Source organism: Odontesthes bonariensis, chromosome 1, assembly GCF_027942865.1.
Source record: "Odontesthes bonariensis isolate fOdoBon6 chromosome 1, fOdoBon6.hap1, whole genome shotgun sequence".
Taxonomy (NCBI): domain Eukaryota; kingdom Metazoa; phylum Chordata; class Actinopteri; order Atheriniformes; family Atherinopsidae; genus Odontesthes; species Odontesthes bonariensis.
Window position 1 is genome coordinate 2,832,898 of NC_134506.1, and position 17,055 is coordinate 2,849,952.

The window sequence follows — 17,055 nt, forward strand, 5'->3', positions numbered from 1 at the left end:
AACAAGTTCAGTTTAACTTCATCAGAGCAATATCCAACTTTCCCAACTGGAACATTAGCTTGAGCGTATAACGTTGGAACCTGACGGTAAATGTCCTCATCATCTGATAGACGCTCTGTCAGCACATGACCGAGATATTTGACTTCATTTGAGATGTTCAGTAAGATCCCAGACAGCTTAAAATGAGGGAAAACCCTATATTTGTCTTCTTTAGTGCGACATATCAGAATGACACTTTTTGATGGGTTAAATTTAACATCATGAAGTTCACTGTATACTGAACACACATTAAGCAGCTTCTGAAGACCGGCTGAACTTGGACTAAAAACCATTAAGTCACCAGCATACATCAAGTGGTTCACAACTGTGTCTCCAATATAAACTGTATAATTGTAAACATTGAATTGGTTTCAATAAGTATATATACTTTGTGCATGCTTCAACGATCTCCTTCAGGGGTTTAACCAAAGAGGCTGGTAACAACAGAAGAAGCACAATGGATAACCTGCATCTCGTTTGTAAAGTAGAGTTTACAGCGTGTATGAAATGCACAGTTCACTGCTCAACATGGTCATTCAAGTTAATTCAGTTTATTTATATAGTGCCAGATTACAACAAAAATAATCTCAAGGCACTTTAAAGATTCAGTCCATTTAGAATCCAATTCTGTCCTATTCGTTTTAATCCAGTGGATCAAATTTGACATTAGTCCAATTTATAAAAAGGTTGCTGAGTAAGAAATTCCAGCTCTGCCTCATCAGTTTTGTGCATTGTAACCTACAGAGACTCACAATAGAAAAGTCAACATGAGTCTTTTTTTCTTCAATACCTTATCGTGCAACCATGTAATTTCCCTTTGGGACTTAAAGAAGTATCATTTAGTTCAGGAGAGACTCTCTCTTCTGCCATTATCAAATACAGTTTGATGGGAAACCAAACCTTCTCTGAAAGAAAATGCTGCCAAAGTCATTAACTTGGCACCCAAAAGCCCGTTTCTGTAACCATCGTTCTTTAAAAATCATATTAGAGTTAAGAAAAGCTCAGATTAGAAAATTCCAGGAGATACAGTGTGTGCGACAATCAAGTGAGAGGTAATAACACTCGCTCTAATGACCACCAAAACAGCAATGCAGTGGTTTACTACTTTCCCAATCATGTGATCAGATACAGAGCCACAGCTCTGAGCAGTCCTGTCTGCTCAGGTGCCATCATTGAAATAAATGCTGGCAGTAAAACTAATGTGTAATTTCATGCTCTGCTCTAAGCCAAACTATCCACTGCACCGCTTTGTCACAGAGGTAAGTGGCTGTGACAGGTGGGACATGAGGATACTGGATCCCAGTGTGCCCACAGCCAGTCAGTGTTGGCACACTTTGAAACACAAACTAGCAGTCCGATTTATGAAAAACAAGCAACTGAGTAGAACTCAAAATGAGAAACATCCCTGCAAACCTTTACAGCAGTGTCATTTCATAAAGTTGAGCAAACATAAGCAGTGATGCAGAACTTTGATGATGGGCCTAGTGTTCAGAACTGCAGCCTGGAAGTAAGCAAGCCCCATTAGCTTTCTCTTACCTCCTGCACATGTGTATTATGGCCTGTTGTTGGCATTGAGTTGTACATATGAAGGCAACATGGAACAAGTGAGGCGTGGTGAGGACGGAATATTCACCTGTTAATGTAGCGGCAAATGAGACCCATGAATGCTTTGTAATCTGTCATGTCATGTTGGTGAAACAGAGGGCTGGCAATAGCGGCAGCTTTGGTAGGAATTCTGAACATTTCTGTCACAAGGTACAGTATTTATGAAAAAAAGAGAAGTAAAGAAGAAACAATCTGAGAAACCTTTGATTCGATAGCTTGAAATGCAAACTGGTCTTTGAACGTATCATCTGATTATATGAGGTGAGGTGGACCAACTGTTTTAGATGGACAGTTTGTCGTTTCTAAGTTTGTATCAATCAGAGAAGCATTTGAATTTTTCATCAATGAAAAATCACTCATGTTCAATTTTGTAAGCCTTTTAAACTGTTAAGCTCTTATCCATTCATCTTGTTATTAACACTGAAGTGTTGTTCAGGTGGAAATGTTCATGACCATTTACAAAACAACAATGAAGCAGAAGTTCTACTGGTCCCTAACAGTGTCTTCAGATATGGCCATCTCTGATGAACTCCACTATCTCGAGGTGTATCTGACTGATGAGTTTGCCAAAGGACGCAAGGTGGCAGATCTTTATGAGCTGGTCCAGTATGCCGGCAACATCATCCCCAGACTGTGAGTATTACCACAACTGAGCTTCACCCAGAAGTCTGCCTTCTGCTTTATTGGATTTTCAGTGAATTTCTTTCTTTTTTTTTTTTTGGAAAATACAGTAGTCTCCAAAAAGGAGACTAACAGTACTAACTTTAAGATTGCAGTCGTGTAATCTAATGAGCCTTCCTTTCATAAATGATCATGTTTTATTTCGCTGTGCTTGAATGGAGAGGGGCCGATGCTTCTGTGTGTGATAGTGACACTCTGACTCTACAGCTGATTTGGGTTGGAAATAAGTACAAGGTACTGTATATATGTGACTGGTGGTTAATAATTCTGGGAGGTGCCTGAGACGTGAGCTTGACAACACATCCTCTGCTCACCAAATAACTGGACAACTCGGACTCGTTTAAGGACTTTCTCAGCTGGGAAACTAGCACCCGGGCATAGCAGAAATGACACGACTGACTCGTGACCTTTGAAGGCTTTGTAGATGATCAACTATGGCAAGGTGGTATGCCATTGTAGAAGTACCCAATGTTTTTTTTTCTTCAGTGTAGTGATGAGGCACTCAGAGCATGTGGCTTTGGTTCCTGTAAAGGGGAACAATAAAACAGCATTTATGTACTCCCTTCATAAATATGTGATAAATGTTGCATGGGCACTCAATAGTTATAATTTATTTGTGCATCATCTCATGAACTCTATCTGTCAGAATTGTCTAGCATTAGTGAAGCTTTACTGTGTTTAAAGCAAATCCATAGATGTACACATGAGCTTCACTGGCAGGTGGAATACATGGAGAGCTCTGTTTTGGACAGCAAGTTCATTTGAATATCTTCTGAAATGAATAATATAGTGTAAGAATAATGGACTAAAACTTCAGTGTGAAGTGTTACAGAAGATCAGATGCATAAGATGCAGACTTTCTCATTTGTAACAATTCCAGTTGGTCATTCTTCAAAAAGAACTTGCAAACAGTCGTTTTTTTAAATGCTCAAAGTAAGAATAATAGTTTCGTAAAAGGACACTCGCACTCTTTTTTTTAAAGTAAGGATGTGAAAGTGGGCTAAACTCACAGGTTTCAAGATCTGCGTGGGGTTGTGTAATTAGACTGATGGTGGAAATTAAACCAGCCAGTGGGCACACCAGGAAGAGGAAACTTTAATTGTTGAAAACCAACTTTCAACCTGCCACAGATTAACAGTAATGTTCCAAGTAGCTGTGAGGTAGTCGGGTACTGGCTGACGGACTGAAGCCTTCCGTGTTGCCCAGCTGCTAACTTGTTCTTACAGTTTAGAGCAGGGATGTCCACATCTGGTCCTGGAGGGTTTCACTGTTTCACTGTGTTTTCTCCCTACATCAAAACCAAGTTCCCCACAATGCTGCCACCTGAAGGGAAAAGGCTAAGCTGGAAATATCCTGATATTATGGAGCATGTTTGCATCAAAACGTCTGGGGAAACAGTTGAGCCCTTTGACAGCCGTTGTTATTACTGTAGTCTGTATGTACTAAATCAGGATGTCATTTAAATTGGATGAGAGAGCATTGTAAAAATATGTTTTGTTTATAGCTTTATAATTTAGCTTTTACTTTTTTACTAATGATTCTTGATTTCTTGTACAATTACCAGTGATCACACATAGTGACTTCTTATGTGTCTGCTGCTGTCAGGATCATCATCCTCTCAGCCTGAAGAGTTTTCAAAGATCTGTCGTTCTGAGCAACAACATGAAGCACAGGCCGATGACCTCTCGTCCCTTTTCACCTCAGAATCATATTATGTCATGTTGATGACCACTTTCTCCCATATTTTGCGGTCACTGAAGTTAAATATATTTGTCCAGTGACCCTGTTGTTCACCCTGAGTTTGTGAAGCCTCCTGGGAGAAATATCTGGGACTGATTGGAGACTGGCAGACTTTTAAATCTCTCTGTCCCCTCGTAGTTTTACCTTCTTCAGACTGTGTGAACTGAATGCTTTATCGAAGGAGATGGATTCATTTATTTATTTTTTCTATCTCAACACAGCCAGACAAATGACGGTAGGACCTCATGTAGGACGACACATGTATTTCACCTGTTACATGTCCATGTGGTCTGTGCTATGTGTGTAAAATGAAGAGGATTCATGAAAGGTTCTACCTTTCATTCGAGCTGGATGAGGAGATTGAGTGTTTTATTGGAGGAAACTGCTGTGGATGGAGGCATTCATCATTTCCAAATCATTTCCTTTTTTTTCTGTTCAAATGAATGACTGCATCATTTTTAGAACATTGTGTAGTTCCACTGCACGTTGAAATGAACTAAATCTCTACTTTCATTTGAACATTTTTCCAAACGGATCACAGAAGTTATTCTTTAAACAAAAACGTGCTCATCTCATGAATGCGGTAAATGACTGATGGGTAAAAAGTGGATTTAGGAAGTTGTGAGCCAAAATGTTTTTAGATGGCTGAAAGATCAAAAGTAAATTCATACTTTCCTGGTATGGTGTCATAAATTGCTTGAATTTAGGGACCTAAAAAGTAATGGTGAATATTAATGTTTCATATTAAGATATTTTGTAATTGAACTCTTTTTTTTTTTTTTTTTTTTTTTTCTTTTAAGCTATCTCCTGATCACAGTGGGTGTGGTGTACGTTCGCTCCTTCCCTCAGTCTCGTAAGGACATTCTGAAGGACCTGGTCGAGATGTGTCGTGGTGTCCAGCACCCACTCAGGGGTCTCTTTCTCAGAAATTACCTGTTGCAGTGTACCCGCAACATACTGCCAGATGACGGAGAGCAGTCAGAGTAAGAAAGTCATGCTGTCTGTCTTTGTTTCCGCTGCACCTAACCATACCGTCCTGTGGAAGTTTTAAGATTTAAGATCTAAATCTGCCATCAGAAGTGTAGTCCTATTCCTCCCCAACAGGGGGAAATAGAACCCCACTCTCCTGCACCACCTTAACGCATGTTGTGCAACAATGAAATTTGACCAATGTGAAGATTTGTTCAGACTTGACAATAACAAGCCAACAACCCTACAACCTTAAAAATGACTTTCCTGTGTCTACACTAAATTGTGTCTCAGTTTATTGACTGCACTGGCTGTTAGAATACTACAGAGGGAGCAGTTCTTCTTGTTACCTGATCACCATGTTAGGCTCTCCATGTGTCTTTGGTTTTAGATACCTTAACTGCTGAAGTACCATAACAAATTAAGTAATGATGTTTAGTATTTTCACAGGAATCTCTGCTCTAAACTTGTAGCTTTTCCTCCACAGGGGATCAGAGGAGATGACTGGTGATATCAATGACTCCATAGACTTTGTCCTTCTAAACTTTGCGGAAATGAACAAATTATGGGTTCGAATGCAACATCAAGGTCACAGCCGAGACCGAGAGAAGAGAGAAAAAGAACGACAAGAACTTAGGATTCTAGTGGGCACCAATCTGGTTCGCCTCAGCCAGCTGGAGGGTGTCAATGTGGACAAATACAAACAGGTGTGTGAGCATGAGTGGATGTGGGTGGGTACAATTTGGCTGATCGTTTTGTGACTTTGAAACGCTGAATAATTGTTTCTGCAGGTTGCACAAACTCCATCCTTTTAGTAAACAGTTTTTCTGACAACTTGGGGAGCTTTCGCGCCTGGGTGCATTTTGCTTCAAATGAAGAGATGAGACTTGACTGCCATACCTGCAACCAGAAAAATGGTTCATTGGTTCATTCAAAGATGTTCATTGTAGACAGGGGTATAAAAGCCAGCAGAATCATCTGAGATCAAAGGCTGATCTCAGTTCACTCAGCAGGTGGCTGCCTTGTGGGTGCCATTCTTAGTTGGCAATTAGCTATCAATGCTGTGGCTGAGGATTTTGCAGCCTCAAAAGTTGAGCTCAAGCAGGTCATATTTTCCATGTAGAACACAACTAATTTACATGCATTCATAGAAACTTATGAAATGAGAAGTGAGGAGTAGTTGGCACAAGCAGGTTGGAGAAGCTACTTGGGATATAGAATAGTATAGAAAAATACTTTATTCATCCCCCAGTGGGGGGAATTCAAATTAGTCAAGTAGCTCAAAAAAAAAAAAATATTTACAATGATTGTATATTAGAACAATTATAATAATAATAATAATAATAATACTACTAATAAAAATAATAAATGAATAAATAAATGTGAGAAAAACATGCCAGCAGTCCCTGTTATAAAGCCTTCTGGCTGTGGGGACAAAGGACCTCCTGAACCTCAGTCCTGCAGCGCAGAGAGATGAGCCTCTCACTGCCTACTACAGAACCAGCCTTTTTCACCAGTTTGTCCAGGCACCTACAGTGTCTGTCTGTAGTGCAACTCCCCCAGCAGACAACAGCATAGAACAGTGCACACTAATGATAGTGTAACCATCCCTTAAACTGCGACGCTTGAAACTTGCTCTACAATATGCAGTCAAAATCAAAGGGAACAGAGATGACCCTGCCTACTCCACTGTTTTTCAACCACAGTATTTGAACTTTTATGAGGCTAGCCCCAGGTCTATCAGACCTTTTTGATTAAGGATTAAACCTTTACTCGAAGATTTGAATGTTGACCTTGGTGGACTAACATCTACTCACCTTTGTTCCATTCCCCCTTGGACCCTGAAACAACCAGCAATTGTGCAGGACCTGAGTCCCAGAAAGAAATCAAGCACACACCCAAACGAGTACCAAAGTTGCTTCCTTGATGTTAGACATCGCTTCCCTTTGCACACTCCAATCTATACTGATGGCTCAAAGACTGATACCTGTGTGTCCTCAGCAATGGTAGTCTCTTCTAATCAGTGTGGAATACGCATCCCAAACCTATGCTCTATTTTTACAGCTGAAGCCCAAGCCTTGCTCTTAAGTCTTGAATACATTGAACAGAACAACCAACAAAAATACTTGAAAAAAATCCTGATTTGCACAGACTCTAGGTCATGCCTTCAGGCTTTGGAATTTTTAAAGACTGACCACCCGTTGATCACCAAAATACTTGGAAAAGTGGATCACCTAACTAAACTCAACCTGGACATTTTTTTTTGTTGGGTCCCTGGTCACATGGGCCTGAGAGGTAATGAGAAGGCTGACAGTGCTGCTAAAGGAGCCCTGGATGAAGATATTACTGAATGCCAAATCCCTGTCTCTGATATCAAACCTGTACTTTCTTCCTACATAATGGATAAATGGCAAGCCGAATGGGACAACTGTGCTGGAAATAATGTTTTTTTTGTTAACTGGAGGGGAACCTCCCCTATGTGATCTTTGTGGTAATCCCTTATCAATTAAGCACATTCTATCCTGCTCTGCCCTTAGAATAAAAAGGCAGCAGTTTTTTAAAGAAGGTACTATAGTAGGTATTTTTAATAAGGTCCAACCTTTTAAAGGTTTTAAACTTTTTAAAGTGCATTGATGTGAACAAACTTATTTAATGTATTTATTTATAAATTTCATTGGTGATATTTAGTGTCAAGTGCAATGTATTACCTGTATTAGCCATGAAATAGCCACAGCTGCTTAACTGGCTTTAAACGAAAACAAACAAACAAACTAACTAATGACAGTGTGATAAAACATGCACAATATGTTGCTTTGTGTGAAGATGGCAGACCCGACATGCTCTTTTTATGACTGTGATGAGCTGCAGTCAGACTCTGTGAGCCTTCATGTCTTATCCAAAGATGTAAAACTACAACAAATTTGGATTCAGTTTATTTCAAATCACTGCATTGTCTCATCAAAAATACCAGAGAGGACACAGGCCTGCAGCCTTTGCTAAGAAAACAAAATTGACCAAAATATAAAGCTGGATCGTGCCAATTAACTCGTTAGTTGCATGACAGTATTTCAGCCACTGTCGGACAGACGGCCTAACATCTGACTCCAGAACACTTTGGTATCCAGAGGAGTTTATGGTGGACTCAATGACTGCAAGGTGCCCAGGTCCTGTGGCTGCAGAACCAGCCCAGATCATCAGCCCTCCACCACCGTGCTTGACAGCTGGTGTGAGGTGTTTGTGCTGATATGCTGTGTTTGGTTTCCTCCAAACGTGCTGCTGTGCATTCTGAGCAAACATCTCCACTTTGGTCTGGTCTGTCCAAAGGACATTGTTCCAGAAGTCTTGTGGTTTGCTCAGATGATATAAAGAAATCCATTTGCATCCCAATTTGAGTCTGTGATCTGCATTTGTTTTTGTGGAGATGAACTGTATCTGTAAACTGTAACCGGTTGATGTTTAAAGTGACACATACGCCATTATGTCACTTTATACGTAATGTGCACACACTCTTGGGAGATATGTCCTGTGCAGGTATCCCCAGCTCTGGTTGAGCTGCTTTCATCATGGCAGCAGAACCAAACCCTGCCCCCATCTTTATGACTTTCGGCCACGCCACCTGCCAGCACAGCAACAGTGTGCTCTGGGAAAGTGCAGAGTCAGATCTATGTATCCTGTGGTTCGGTTCTGCTGCACATGAGTGTCAAATTCAGGCGAGCCACTGTGAAGAGGGAAGGATCAGCCGTTATTGTGTTGATTAAGGTTCTAACCCCACGGTCACTAAACAGCTTCAATTATCAGATGCAGCAATTATCCAAATAGGAGTGGATTTGGCAGCCTAATAAAAATTTGGCGATAATTTTAAAAACCCAGTGTGACTGAGAAGGTCTCGCTCCCATTAGTCTGACCCGCTATGTCACCCATACACCGTGACATTCAAGCAGACAATCCATGTGACTCAGCTGGGGTACAACAGTGCTGATTAGTAATAATAATTCTATTATGGATAGATGCATATGCATTATGTCATGGGATCATTTACTATCACTGTGAACGCAAATGCTTTCTGTACAGCTTCAGGACGACAGGGGAATGTGTTGGTTTATGTTTCTGCATCTAGCAGGCGCTTTTATCCAAAGCGACTTGCAAATGAGGATATAACAAGGCAGCTAACAATCAGCTGCATAGAAGGAAAACCACTAGTCAGGCTCTGTCAGAGGTGGCAGGGGTGACTTTAGAAATGGAGTGCAGTAGAGGGGAGGGAAGTATGTAAAGCCTGTGGGTTTCTAACATCTGGTCATATACACTATCATTTATTCAAATGATTACTCTCCAAGTGCAAGAGCACATAGTTTCATGATTGCAGAGGGATGAACCATGGAAATAAGATGAGATGTACTTTGTTGATCCCCATAGGGAAATTCAGTTGTCCACTAGCTCACCAAACAGACAAGACGGACATGAGACCCATTACCACAACCAATTTAAGAGTCTAAAGGGTCCGTCTGAAGTTCTGAAGAGTTGTGCACTCAAACTTAAAAGGATGAGGTGGGGAGATTATTGCACAGGTAATAACAAATAAAAACGCACTGAAGTTCCAGTCTGATGGCAGAGGGGACAGACAATCTCCCGAACCTCTCTGTTCAGCATCACAGTGAGATTAGCCGTCCTCTACGACTGCTCCTCTGACATGTTGTGGAGAGGGTGGTCAGACGGTTCTCATCACTCCACTCTCTGATCTCGTCCTCCTGTCCATTCCTGATGCATGCCACAATCGCTGTATTGTCGGAATACTTCTGGATGTGTCGGGACCTGGAGTTGTACTCGGTCTGTTGTGTACAGGGTGAACGGGAGGGACAGTCCCCTTCGGTGCCGCAGGGCTGCTCAACACTTTGTCAGAGACACTGTTCCTTCATTTGACAAACTGTGCTCTTCCTGTCAGGTAGTTCTTGATCCAGCAGGTTACAGAGGGGTCCATGTCCATCTTTTCAAGTTTGACCTCCAGCAAGGAAGGTCTGATGGTGTTAAAGGCACTTGAAAAATCAAAGAACATAATCCTCACATAACCGCCAGAACCATCTCGGTGGCAGTAGGCACAATGTAGCGTGTGCAGGACCCAGGTGTTTCCTGTACACAAACTGGAGCGGGTCCACAGTGTTTCCCACATGAAGTCTGAGCACCATCAGGAGCTGCTCCGGACTCTCCATAATGTGTGATGTGAGGGCCACAGGTCTGTAGTCATTCATCTTGCCCGGACGCCCAACCTTGGGCACCGGGACAGGACATGAGGCCTCCCTCAGGGAGATACCCTCCCTCGCTGTGGGCTCTGGTTAAAAATGATCTGGAAAGGCACACACAACTGGTCGGCACCTCATCAGATCCAGATGTTCTGTTCTGACCTCATTCACAGTGAAGCATGGTGCAGGTGAGTGTCCTGGAATAGGAGAGGCATCTGTAGTGTCTGCATTTGTTCAGATGGAGACCACAGGAGCTGGGCAGCAGGTTGCAATGGAAGTGCAGGTACCGGGCTCAGATGTGGGCGTGCATGCAGGGTTCAGGCTGTTGTCAGAGATTGTGGCGCCGAAAGGCGCTAGCTCGTTTGACGCGTCTGTCACGGCGGTGGCGGACCGTGACGTCAAAATGACGTATCAGGCCTGGCAGCGCGGTGTCGTGCAGATACGTGAAGGCAAAGAAAAGGGCAGAGACTCAAAAAGTGGTGATGCCGGGGGCTTCAGACCTTCACCTCTTTTAACTGAATTAAAAATTTTAAATTATCCGAATACTGCAGCAGTATCATTAATGACAGTATTCCTGCTCTTCATTCATTTCTTCTCCACTTTCGTGGTTGTAGAGTAGTGGTAACCTTCACGTAGCAGCGTCACCTCTGTGACGGAGAAAATTGCAACTACTGGCGCAACGACTTGCGCCACTATATATGGCGGGCACGAACTCGTGACGTCATCAACACCGCTCGCGCGAGCAGACGCAGCAACCATGCTAGAGCCTTTAGAGGGGGGCAGGGGTGAAAACACTAACAGTGGCAGGGTGACAAGCAGCCGGTTTCTCCAATGTGTGGAAGAACAGATTAAACTCGTTGGCTTTGTCCAGACCCCAGGTGCTGCTGTCACCTGTAATGTCTCTCCTTCTCCTCCGACCCTATGTGGTGTCATGATGCTGCTGGCTTATTTCTATAATCATACCTTGCCTGTCGCGTTTACCCTTTCAGCTCATGTAGCACCTCCCACATTTTGTCTCCATCTCTAAAGGATTTCTTCTTGTTCAGAAGAGCTTTGATTTCACTGGTTATCCAAGGCTTGTTATTAGGGAAGCAGGGAACAGTCTGTTGGTATGACAGTGTCTCTTACAGAAGTGGATGTCATCTCTAACAACCTCTTCTGTCCTGTCAGTATCACTGTTAGCCCTGTTCACCTGCGGTCCCTGCAGGATATCCCAGCCCGGGACCCTTCTTGTTACCACACACTGTGCAGTCCCCATCAGCTCTCAGCATGGTGAAGCCGGTTAAGCTTCACGCGACTCTGGAATGTCTCTGTACACATAAGACTGCAGACGTTCTTCACCAGAGCCACCAGCTAATCACACTTGTTCTTTAGGGAGTTTCCATTACCCAGGACAATCGATGGTAGAAAGGGCTTAAAACATAGCCCTTTAACCTTGGTCTGGGCTTCAGCTATGGTAGAGTTTTCTCAGCTCAGCTGGAATGGGGTGCTGGATTCCCACTTTGAACAGATGGATTTATAGAGGGGCTGCTGTCATTCTGACCACAAAGTTGTATTATTAGTAGTTCAAAATGATAAAAAGAAAATCATTTTACAAAAACAAAAAAAAACACAGAGCTGTGAGAACGCTCTGCTTTCCAGGGAGGGCACCATGGCTGCAATATGCTTGTGCTCAGTCTTTGGATGCTGTAAAAGCACCTGGTTGGATGGAGCTACTCTCTACTGAAAATGACACGTGCTAAGGATGCTGTGCACCTCTCATCTTGGTGTATATTAGGCCTGTTAGGAGTATGAAATCAATTGAGTAAGTATGTAATTTTGCACTGTTTTTGGAAATGCTCCCTTCCTTACTTTGTCAGTAGCATACTCAAACTTTGTGCTTGGGAAACAGTGCATGCTTAGCCATGCTTAGGAGAAGCTGCATGAGGCGGAGGGAGATGTGTTAAAGCACATCTTAGAAATGATGAAGCAGAATTTGAGGTGGCTGCTCTTGCTGGGGTTTATGTGCTGTTTCACATGTTTGTGTGCATGTGCTGTGCAGCGGGACCAGTTGCACAGGTAAGTGCACAAATACTGCTATTGTTAATATGAACCGTTGTGTGGATCATCAGCCTGGATTGAGTTTTTTCCACTTCACTGTGATATTAGCTACGTTTGACATGCATTTAGAACACACTGAACATACATGTGGGTGTCGGGGTTCCTCTGCGTTTGTTCAGTACGTCTCTCCTTGTTTCTCTCCACAGATTGTTCTTCCTGGAGTGCTGGAGCAGGTTGTGAACTGCAGAGACTCGTTGGCTCAGGAATATCTAATGGAGTGCATTATTCAGGTTTGTTCCATCATAACTCATAACTCGTAACTTAATATGCGCTGCTATGTCCAGAGGAATGGAATAAATGGTGTTTACTCAGATGAGGTTTTCTGGTTGGTATACTTTGACCTACAGTCCCAGCTCCTCAGATAGAAACTTTACCAAGTGGAAACATTCAAACAGCATGCTCCCGCATGGTGATATGAAAATGATTTCATTAGCCTCCAAAACGGCTGAGAGAAACTTGCTGTGCAAAATGACTCCAGCGTAGGATTGTTGCAGTGACCGTGAATGGCTGCGTTGACAGATGCAACCCGAACTCCTTTAGCTTTGAATTTCTAACATTCAGCTTTCCATATTAATTCCTCTCTCTGGGATTGCTCTGCAGTCTCTCATTGATTAGGACACCTGGGTAAGCTACTTTAATGTCTGCTATCCTCCCGGCTAAATGAAAGCTACTGTTCTAGAAGAAGACACACCAGGAAGTGTGTGTAATGTATGTGGCAAAGGTCAAACGGGTAAAGACACTGTAGCTCTGACATTTGTTTCTGGGAACAGCAAACACTTAAGAGTGTACCTTTTCTACAGCTTTACCGAGCTTAGGGAACCCCTCTGTGCTGTGTATGAGCAGCAGCTACTCGGACCAAAACACAATCAGTTCTGACAGTGAAACCCAAGGTGCAGCCTTTCAAAGGGCTCTAAATCTCTCCACCACAGATAAAACGGGACAGATTTTACGCCCACTGTCTGTGAGATTCTTTAAACTTTACATGCGGACAGCTAACTGCGTAACTCAGGGAAGCACAAAGAGAGAAACGCGCTGCTCTATGGGAAGATCCTCACTACACTGAGGTTTCTTCACACTGTTACAAATGTGGGAATTAAGCAATTTAACTGCTGAACTGACAAATGTCAAGTGAAAGGAATGTTAGGTTTGGCTCGTCTATGAATCTCTAACGTTCGACCGAAGAGCTTTCCTTGTTTAGATGAGCTGTGTTATTAGATAATGTGAGCACAGAAGTTTTTTTTTTTTTTTTTTTTTTTTTTTTTTACCGTTTATACCGTTAATAGTCTCACATTTTTAAAAAAAAAAAAAAATTTTAATATACAATATGTTACAGTTACACTTTATACACCACCCCTTTTACCGTGAAGACAATAAATGCTATTGTTTCAATCTTGCATGACATGTGCACGCCGTGAATTAGAAAGCACCGATATCATTACGTCCACATTGCTTCGTTATCTCAAGCCCCGCAAAAAATTAAAAAAAAAAAACTCCCCAAGCTTTAATGTATATTTACTTCTTGGTCTGACCACTCCCGAAATAAGCCCAATTTTAAAAAAACAAAAAAACAACAAGACATCTGCCTCCCACATTAACACAAATGTAACACATGCAACACAAAGAATGACCACACAGATGCACTAAAAGTTATGTGGTGCGAGCCTGAACGCGTGCTGTGCAGGGATTTTAATGAAATGTTCAACCCTCACTTGTTTTTAACTCTGAGAAATCTGCATTTCTCTGAGCCATCGCTGCATTAAAAGGGCACATTGATAGTGCAGCTTTGCTTTGTCAGGCCTCTCAGATGGTGGGTCCTGTCCAGTGCTTTCCATTGGATGGACTGTAACTGTTGTACCCGTCGGGTGATCAAAGCCAACATTTCTTGGGTTCCTCGGCTGTGTTTTACAATGGTGACAAAAACAATGCAGTAATGGGTAAAGTAGATGTTGTGTGAATGATTAGTTTAAGTGAGGCTTTGATTGTTTGAGTTCAGTTCATTCATACATGATTTCAAAGGGAATTCTTATTATTGCTATAATAGCTGGGACCATTCTGCCTCTCTTTTCTAGACTTTTATATACCAGAAAAAAGGCTCAGCAGCTGGCTGCTGTGAACATGTAACTGAAAACACCTTGTATTCATATAATAGATAGATTTCCAAATGTTAATTAGATGTTTGTGTACATGAGAAATAGATGCTAATTATTCTGATGTGATATGATGATTATCCGTTTCTCCTGGTTTGAATTTTTGGGGTCATCATCTTTCTTTAGTCTGATTATTTCCCACAAACACAGTAAAGCTTAGAAAGACATGGCATCTTCTTCTGAAAGGGTTTGAATCGAAAGCAATTGGACTTCCTGAAAGTTTTTCAGCTCTCTTTTGAAAGGCCTCCTCAGTGGATGAGGGGTGAAATTTTTATTCAAGTATTAAGCTTGATGGCTGAGAATATACACCAACATTTAAGGGAGCACTTAAAACAACTGAGAAAGCCAAGAGGCCTTCTGGGACATGTTTAAGTCATATTTGGATAGCGTGGGTTATGTATGAAGTACATGTTGTCTTTAGCCCCTTTCACACTGAGGAATAACCCGCATTTAATCCGCGAATTTAGCGTGTCCGCTGTTGCGTTCACACTGCCGACCCGGGCTGCCGCGTCAACTCGACTCACCTTTCGACCCGCGTCGGACCCTAGTCTTTTTGCCGAGCCGGGTTTGGTGTGAACGCAATCGACACGGGTCGGACGTGGGCGTGACGTGAGGAGTTTAAAAGACAGAATGGACAACTGACTCAGAACAACAGCGACAGGTGAGGACAAGTTTCACTCTGTTTTAGCCTACATCAAGTTCGAGACATTTTTTAATATGGCCAACTGGGGAGACAAGGAGGTCCGCGAGCTCCTCAGCCTCCGAGCAGAGGACGTTATTTACCGCCACATGTCGGGGACTATAGTGCTCTTGTATTCTCCGCATATGTTCTTCGGCGGCATCCCACGTTGTAACCATCCACACCCCGTAAAATAACATCTCCATGAACTGCATATACAATTGCAAAAACGAGTCCTCAAGGTGTATTTAACCCTACCTCCGACGCATGGCTTGTGTCTACGTCATTGTACACGCCCAGCATTTTATGTGTTTCGTGTGACGCTCTGCCACTAGGCAACGCCCCCTGAACTCGGCTTCAGGCGACACAGGTCACCTAACACGCCAAGCGTTCACATTGCTCGACGCAGGTCGAAGGTGCAATTTGGACCCGCTAAGGTAGCGGGTCGCAGTGTGAAAGGGGCAATAAAAGCAAACGCGGCATGCCAGTCACCAAGATGTCCTTCCAGTGAAGTAAACATTTCTGATATTAAAGTTCATTCAAATGAGCTCCTGCTGCCTTTCTGACCACAGTGTTGAATTAGTAGTTAAAAATGACTTTCCACACAGAAGAAAAATAAAAACAGATTTTTTTTTAGTAGACTTAGTAAGCGGATCATCAGCCTCCTCCTTTGATGTAGAGCTGGTAAGACGTGCAAGCCTGAACTAAAACGTGTTGCTTTGGTAGGTTTTCCCAGACGAGTTCCACCTTCAAACCCTGAACCCTTTTTTGCGTTCCTGTGCTGAGCTCCACCAACATGTCAATGTGAAGAACATCATCATTGCCCTGATTGACAGGTACTGTTCGGTCACCTCACACACTCCAACACACACGCACCCAGCAGATGTTTTTCACCTCCACTTCTCAGCAGATGGATGTTGGTTCCACAATGTGATGACCACATTTTTACTATAAATGAAAGAAAAGTGCTAAAGCTTCTGCTCTCTGTCTGACCATGCATCACTCGTTCAACTGCTCCCATCCACGGATGTTTTGTGCATCACTTTCCCATGAATTCTAATGGAAAAAGAAAAAGCTGTGACTGCAGGAGTAGTTTTAGGAGCTGGTCCCGTGTCTCTTCTGACAAACAGCAGTGAGACGGGTGAAACGAACATTCTCAGTGACTGTTCAGCATGCTTTAAGTGCAGAGGTTTTCATCCACTGCTGCTATGCTTTCTGCCGTCGCTGTGATGGGAATTACATTGAGATGACATGTTGAGATTCCAGAAGAACTGCCTCTCATGGATCCCAGCTTTCCATCCCAGGCATGTGCTAATGAAGGCTGTGAGTGAGCAGTGTGTGAATGCCTTCACTTCAACAGACTGAAGGCAGTACAGGTGTGTGTCTCATGTGTGAAACATTCACCAGATCAATCTGTCTGTATGAAGTGTTCCAGGAGAACAATCGTTATTGATGATTAAAATGATCATATATTTCCTAGAGATGTTCTCCCCATATAAGCAGGCGTTTATTTAGCATCACTGTTCCGCACCTGTTCCGCACCTGTTCCGCACCTGTTCCGCACCTGTTCCGCACCTGTTCCGCACCTGTTCCGCACCTGTTCCGCACCTGTACCGCACCTGTACCGCACCTGTACCGCACCTGTTCTGCTGGAATCTGTAGTTCCAGAGCGGCTCTGAGCCCTCTGTGCTGTTTTTGCTCCAGCCAGCCTGCAGAGTCTTTGTTTGGTGTGACGAAGGGACAGGCGGCCGCCCTCCCTGATCTGGTTCCGGCAGTTTGCTCCTGAGGGAATTGTTGAATTGTTCGTCTCTTTATTATGTACAGTGTCCTTCTTATCTATTGCTGCTCTTTCTATAGAAAT

General features: G+C 42.8%; 1 protein-coding gene across 1 annotated transcript in view; it reads left to right on the forward strand.

Annotated features, from left to right (window-relative positions):
• Positions 1-17,055, forward strand: part of vps35 (VPS35 retromer complex component) — a 41,512-nt gene that overhangs the window by 9,303 nt on the left and 15,154 nt on the right. Inside the window, exons 4-8 of the mRNA XM_075461944.1 lie at positions 2,154-2,277; positions 4,866-5,048; positions 5,522-5,741; positions 12,515-12,598; positions 15,921-16,030. Coding sequence (XP_075318059.1) covers positions 2,154-2,277; positions 4,866-5,048; positions 5,522-5,741; positions 12,515-12,598; positions 15,921-16,030 — 721 coding nt within the window. The remainder of the gene's footprint in view (positions 1-2,153; positions 2,278-4,865; positions 5,049-5,521; positions 5,742-12,514; positions 12,599-15,920; positions 16,031-17,055) is intronic.